At 42.9% G+C, this 7,170-nt stretch overlaps 1 protein-coding gene across 3 annotated transcripts; it reads left to right on the top strand.

Annotated features, from left to right (window-relative positions):
- The first annotated feature begins 700 nt into the window (after positions 1-700).
- On the top strand, positions 701-7,091 carry vps51 (VPS51 subunit of GARP complex). Of its 3 annotated transcripts, none has more exons than XM_069510383.1 (12): positions 723-864; positions 954-1,155; positions 1,516-1,645; positions 2,301-2,447; positions 2,544-2,763; positions 3,145-4,060; positions 4,276-4,491; positions 4,619-4,702; positions 4,815-4,949; positions 5,033-5,154; positions 6,013-6,100; positions 6,205-7,091. In XM_069510383.1, exons 2-12 carry the CDS (start codon positions 973-975, stop codon positions 6,463-6,465), a joined length of 2,502 nt encoding a protein of 833 aa, XP_069366484.1. In that variant the 5' UTR covers positions 723-864; positions 954-972; the 3' UTR covers positions 6,466-7,091. The 3 variants fall into 3 exon arrangements, with proteins under 3 accessions (XP_069366483.1, XP_069366484.1, XP_069366485.1); XM_069510384.1 differs by having other exon boundaries at positions 732-771; XM_069510382.1 differs by having other exon boundaries at positions 701-1,155.
- Positions 7,092-7,170: the final 79 nt, after the last annotated feature.

Genomic DNA, 7,170 nt, shown 5'->3' with positions numbered 1-7,170 from the left:
TCTTCCATTTATTTCAGTAGCTACGTGTTACTTCCACCCCTGAGGATACTTTCCTCAAATGACAGATGGTAATTTTGTGTTGTACACAATAAATGAATGATAAGACATGGAAAACGATGAAACATTGCTTTGTTTTCATTAAATCAGAACAGTTGTAATCAATTCAGCTTTAATTAATCAAATCCCTTGATAATTCATCTCTTCACCACTCCATCTTTTTTTTTTCATCACCTCTGTTTTTATCAGTGGACTTTCATCACTTTCAGCTTTGTGGTCTCGGTTCCTTAAGACTAATGACAGAGCAACTCTGTCCTCAGAGCTTATGATGAAGTGAAAATATTTGATGACTGACCTCTATGACCTCAGGAGCATTGAGGGAAACTATTTATTTATAAATTTTTACGTGTCACTTAAATGTTTTTTCTTTGGCTTTATCTATTTATTTATAATTTTTTCGGTTTATTCATTTTTGTCCCTTTCATTTGTATTTATCTATTTTACTTTATTTATTCATTCACTCATTGATTCATTTATGTGTGTATTACTTTATTTTAATATATTTTCTGTCACAGTATTTAAGTGTAATTATTCGTGGGATTAATATTATCCAATGACAGATCGATGCCTGGAGAGAAGAACTACAACTACTGCACAACATCCCCCACGTCAGCTAAACGTAGTCACGTGACTGCACACTGACGACGTATCACCGGATAGGCTACATACCCGGAAGCAGCCAGGCTCTGCAGCCAGCTGATGGAGAAATAAGACGTTGAGTGATTGAATTATTCCGAGAGCTCTTGTTAATGTTAGCAGGCAGCTGAGCCGCACGGGTCCCAGCTACTCTCAGAAGAAGAACAACAAGTGACTGTGTGCAGACACTGGTTGTTAGCTGCTGCCGCTGGACGCGTGTCACTTTTTGTTTATCGTCGTGTTGTTTGTGTGTTTGTCAGCTGGCCGCTGGAGCTCGCTATGGACGGCGGCACGGCGGCGGAGTCGGAGGACTGTGGCCCCGACAGGAGGCGGAGGGTGCACGGCATGCTGAAGCTCTACTACGGCCTGAACGAGGAGGGGAAGTCCGCGGATGAGCCGGACTCCCTGGATCCCTGCGACATCAACGGGCCTCATTTTGACCCGGAGCACTACCTGAACAAGGTGAGAGAGCTCTGCCGTCACAGGACCACACAGGACCTCTGCACTGTGTGAGGTTCCAGCTGCTGTCAGGACCAGTGTTATATTAAACTACACAACACTATCAACAATGCTTACAGTAGCTGCTCATTCACTTGATATACATGTCAAGCAAAACAATTCAATTTGCTGGTATTTGCTGAATTTACACCCATTTCCTGGCTGCGTTTGACACCCCTTTCTTTAAAGCAGTTATAAGGATAATTTCCTAATGGAAAACAAAGATGTACTTAATAAAGTCTGTCATTTGACTTTTTTTTATGAATTATACATCTACTCTTTTTATGAGTGACTGACCGTTCCATGTCTTCTCTCCGCATGCAGCTCAGAAGAGAGTGCTCTCTTGCGGAGCTGATGGACCAGGAGACCTGCATGGTGAAGCAGATACGCTCTTTAGACAGTGACATGCAGACGCTGGTGTATGAAAACTACAACAAGTTCATATCTGCTACAGGTGAGTGAACATCTCACTTCAGACTTGTTCACATTTCACGATTTTCAGCTCGATTTGCCAGTTGCTGATGAGTTTTGCAAGTCGCAGACAAAAGCCTCCGATAGGTGTCCGACTGGCAGTCGCCCATAGCTAAATGTGAACTCTTCGAAGACAGAATAAAGAGGCTCACAGACACGTACCCTCATGTAAGGAACAAGGCAGCAAACTCAGTGCAGCTTACATACTCGGCTTCGGACACAAAAAACTAAATGCCTGTCAGGTTTGGTTAGTTTTCACTCTGGCTCAGATGGGTTCAGACCATAGACTGTATATAAAGAGGTTCAGACAGAGCAGCGTTTCACCTCCTCCAGCTGTGTCGCTCTGAGCAGGATGACAGAAGAGCAGGAGGATTTCCTCTCAGATTCCCTGTGTCTCTTCTTTCGTTCTCCTGGTGAAACATTGTGTAGTGTGTGAACCCCCATCGCCATTTAATCATGTAGTTTGAACTCACAATGCTGCAATCTACCAATCATAAGACAGCAAGTCATGTATGCCGTAGCGACCTGACGACTTTGAAAGTAGTATAGTGTGAACTCGGCTTTGCTTTTGTTGAAATGAAAAAGTTTTGTTAAATTGTGAGTAGCAAGATTGTTGAGCAACCCCTTCATGTTTCCAGATACCATAAGAAAGATGAAGAATGACTTCAAAAAGATGGAAGATGAAATGGACTGTCTGTCTGCTAACATGGCAGCAATCACAGAGTTCAGTGCCTCTATCAGTGGTACTCTACAGGACCAGCACACACAGATTACAAAACTGTCAGGTGAGACCCACACTGGATTCATTTTGTTCATTCATCTTTGGGGCAGCAGGCTTTATAATGGTTATTTTCTTTTTGTCTTGGCATATTTCTTTCCAGGGGTTCACACTCTGTTGAGGAAGCTGCAGTTTCTGTTTGAGCTGCCGGCTCGATTGAACAAGTGTCTGGAGCTGCAGGCCTACGCTCAGGCGGTGAGCTCCCACCGCCGTGCCCGCTGTGTGTTGCAGCAGTACAGCCACCTGCCCTCCTTTAAGGGGATTCAGGATGACTGTCACGCCATCATCGACAAGCTGGCGCAGGAGCTTCGACAGAAGTTCAGGTGGGAATTGATGCCACTGTGAGGAGCCATGACATTTAAGAATAATTTTTACTGCTGGAAAGAGATGGGACTAATATGAGTGCATGCAGGTTTATGAATGCACAGAAATAAAGATCAAATTAAATGAAATGATTAGAACATTTTAAGTATAATTAATACGTATTTATTTAGTTCTTTCAGACTCTCTCAGATTTAAACACAAATAATCATACATTTTGAGGTTTATATTGTGGACATAAGATCATATTTTCTTCTAAACAATTTTCCATATGTGAACATGTGTACAATGCTGCAATGGTAAAGATATTTTTGTCATCAACAGATTTAAAAATCCTTATTTCCTGATTCCTGTAAGTCAAAAATGTTTATTTGTGCTCATAGGGACGGTGGATCAAGCGCCAAAGATTTATCACAGTGTGTGGAGCTGCTGCTACAGTTGGACGAGCCAGCTGAGGAGCTCTGTGATAAATTCCTGAGCCATGCACGAGCTCGACTCGAGTCGGACCTTCAGGGCCTGGAAGCAGAGATAAGACCATACTCTTTCGCCTCAGCTGTGAAAGATGCTCCAGTGCGCGGGTCATCATCGACCGCAGGTGCCCGATCTCCAGATGATAACTCACCTAAAACGAGCTCTCTATCTTCTCCCACCTCAAACACTGACATCCTGGAATTCATTGACAGAGGCTGCAATGAATTTGTCAGCAGCTTATGTTTGTTAATTACATCATATCAAGAACTTTTTATCAACCACGCACAGACAGAAGAGCTAGCATCTAAAAATATCCCACAGATGGCAAATGGCAAGCTGCATGCCTTTGTGGATGACCTGGCAGCTCGGTATTTCTCGCTCGTGGAGCGGAGGATACAAGAGGAGAAAGGAGTTGGAGATAACTCTCTCCTAGTCCGTGCACTTGACCGCTTCCACCGCAGACTTCAGGCTGTGGCCAAACTACTCCCGGGCTCCTCTGTGCCCAACAAGGGGACTGAGATTGTGATTCGGGCGGCGACAGAGCGAGTCAAGCAGTACCTGTCTGCTCTGCAGACCTTCTACCTGGACAGCTTGACAGATGTGAGGCAGGCTTTGGCGACACCGCGTCTCTCTGTGGCTGGTGCTTCAGTGACTGGCGGCGGAGCTCTTCATGGAGGGCCGGCATCTGGTAGAGATGCACCAACCAGCCTGCCGGAGCTGCTCTCCTCCTTATCAGCCTCTATTCTCAATCAGATTAAGTCAGTGCTGGCATCAGTGCATCTCTTCACAGCTAAGGACATTACGTTCTCCAACAAGCCTTACTTCAAGGTGAATGTTCCTTTGCTGTATATCAGCAGATAAATTAACATATTGCTCTCTGCCCCATAGGAGCCCAAACTTAACTAGTAGCTAAGACTTCTTATGAAAACATGATTGATAAAATAATGACAGAATACTATGAACTACCAATGAACTAATGGTTTAATTTCATCCATCCTGTAAAATTGTAACCCCCCACTTTTGTGTCTATCTTCTCCCCACAGGGTGAATTCTGTAGTCGGGGTGTACGTGAGAGTCTGGTGGTGAATTTTATCAAGTTTATTTGTCAGTCTTCTCGCCAGTTCTGTGAGAGCGCAGGAGACAAAGGAGGTTCAACTCCTCCGGCCCTCCTGTTGCTGCTGTCTCGCCTCTGCTTAGACTATGAAACCTCGACCATCTCCTACATACTCACGCTCACAGACGAACAGTTCCTTGTGCAGGTACATGCTAACACTCACCTTAAAAATGCAGCATATTATCGGTATTATGCATTTTTAAAAAGATTTTCCTCAAATTGAAGTAGGTCATTTCTAAAAAATAACCTGCAGGTGTTTTGTACTTTCACAGCATCACAGTCCTGTAACACAGGTCACAACTTTATGTGCAGAAGCCAGAGAGGCAGCACAGAAACTACTGAACCATTATGTTAAGGTCAGTTTTCACCAGCAATATTCACTGAGGGACATCATATATCAGAGCAGGAAAATACTACAGATATTCCCACCAATGTGTTTATGGTGTATTTTGTCATTTGTTTGTGCAGGTTCAGGGTCTGATTATCTCCCAGATGCTAAGAAAGAGTGTTGAAACACGAGATTGGGTGAACACCATCGAGCCTAGAAATGTCCGCGCTGTGATGAAGAGAGTAGTAGAGGACACCACCTCAATTGATGTGCAGGTAAAGCTGTGGAACTGAATAACATGTCTTCCAGTCCAGTCGTTATGCTCTCATGCTCTTACGATCCTTGTGTTCTGTTGTAGGTGGGGCTTTTATATGAAGAAGGTGTGAGGAAGGCACACAGCAGCGACTCCAGCAAAAGGACTTTCTCTGTTTACAGTAGCTCGAGGCAGCAAGTGCGCTATGCGGCCAGCTACACTCCAAGGTACATAAGCTACAAACTGACTGAGAAAGAGAGGAGTCCTCCAGCAGCCTCCGTTTAGTTTTGGTTATTGACAAACCTTTCATATGCAGTATTAACAACATATCAAACTCTCTGTGATAGAATGATGAAGTCTGCAATGTTGCTGGTGAGTGTTTCACTGGCATGTGGCTAACTTTGAGTTGACTCTGATACAGTGAGTTACTGTAATTTCTCTGATGTGTGAGATGCATAATTTAAGATGCAAGATACTGTATGTAAGTCTGAGGCTCTTTGCAAAATCTGAGACCTAGATCATTTCATTCAGACTGAATGAATTGGTCGTGTATATTACAGTCCTGCGAGGACCACAGACACTGGCTTTTTTTCCAGATGACTTTATTCATTGATGGCTTTCTGTACATTAAGAGGATTTCAGCAAATAAGAAAAAGAGTGTTTCAGAAAAAACTAAATTTACATACAAAGTCATTTGTAGCTTCTTTTCTTTATCTTTGCAAATCAGCATTCCAGTCACTATTGTGAATCAGCTGCAAATGTGTGCATTGAGGCCACCCTTGTAACTTGTGGGTCTTTTGTCTCTTGTACAGATAATTATATTAATATTTAAGCTCCTCTTCTTTTTATCCCAATATGTAATCATTTTGAAAATGCCAAAATTAGGTAGACCTATAGTCCAGCGGAAGGCTTGTTTGAAAGTTGTGTGTGAATAGAATAAAGATGCAAACATGGCTCCAATCTGTAGTACCTCCTTCATTTGTATTGCAGGGGGGGCAATTAACACTGAGCAATCTCTTTACATAAGAAAATTGTTGCTTTGGTTGTGAATTTGCTTGAGGGATTTATCTTCTGTTTGTCCGCAGCGCTCCTATGGATACCAATCTGCTGAGCAACATCCACAAGCTGTTTTCTGAGAGGATCGACATCTTCAGTTCGGTAGAGTTCAACAAGGTGAGTCCAGTTTATTATGCTGTTGAATCTTATTCAATGCTGTTGAATCTTAATTTACTCTTCAGCTGAAAACATTCTCTTTACACGGCCCTCCATCGCCTCAGGTCTCTGTGATGACGGGAATCATCAAAATCAGTTTAAAGACGTTCCTGGAGTGCGTCCGCCTGCGCACGTTCGGACGCTACGGGCTGCAGCAGATCCAGGTCGACTGCCACTACCTGCAGATGTACTTGTGGCGCTTTGTCTCCGACGAGAACCTGGTGCACTTTCTTCTGGATGAGATAGTGGGCAGCTCCGCTCACCGCTGCCTGGATCCTGCCCCGATGGAGCAGAGTGTGATCGAAGTCATCTGTGAACGAGGTTGAGGGTCAAAGCGCAGCACGGACAAGATAGTTGAAGCAACAGACAGAAAACTGCATTCATTTGAAATAGTTAACACAATGTCAAATGTATTGATCTGATTCATAAGCTGCCTTTTTGAGAATCTAAATTGAGATTGTGAGTCTAAATTATACTGTAGGTGATCATCTTTTGTTTGAGGCATATACATCGACACTGACTGACAGTTTGAGGAAAATCTACATTGCGTTCCAGGCACTTCCCATGCAAAGAGCATGACAAGCCTCTAGTACATTGGTTAAATGTCAAGGTGGTCATTTAATAATCATAAGATATTAGAGGGGAAGCCCCTTGTATCCATGACACCAGCTGAGCTTTTAACCACATGTTCCCATTGAAGGAAATGTGAAAACATATATGAATTATTAAACAGTTGTGTCTGTTGGAAATGCTATGTATTAATTAATTCTCTATGGTATCTTTCTGCTGAATAACTTGAGGTGTGAATGTTGTCTGATTATGCCATTTATGTCTAACACTGAAGTAACTACAGCGTTTCTTTCCTTCAGGCTGTTCCCCCTTTTCTGTGCATGTCTTACACAGACAAACACTGTTTGAATTGATGTGTCAACAATAAAAGTGTCTGAATTAATGAGTCAAATTGTGTGGTTCCTCTACAAGTCTGCATGAGTCTCAAAGTAAAAGAAAACATAGTAAGAATAGAATTTCAA

The sequence above is a fragment of the Paralichthys olivaceus genome, chromosome 15, assembly GCF_024713975.1.
Source record: "Paralichthys olivaceus isolate ysfri-2021 chromosome 15, ASM2471397v2, whole genome shotgun sequence".
Lineage (NCBI taxonomy): Eukaryota > Metazoa > Chordata > Actinopteri > Pleuronectiformes > Paralichthyidae > Paralichthys > Paralichthys olivaceus.
Note: the sequence above shows the minus strand (reverse complement) of the source record. Positions and strands in the feature narration are given on the sequence as shown.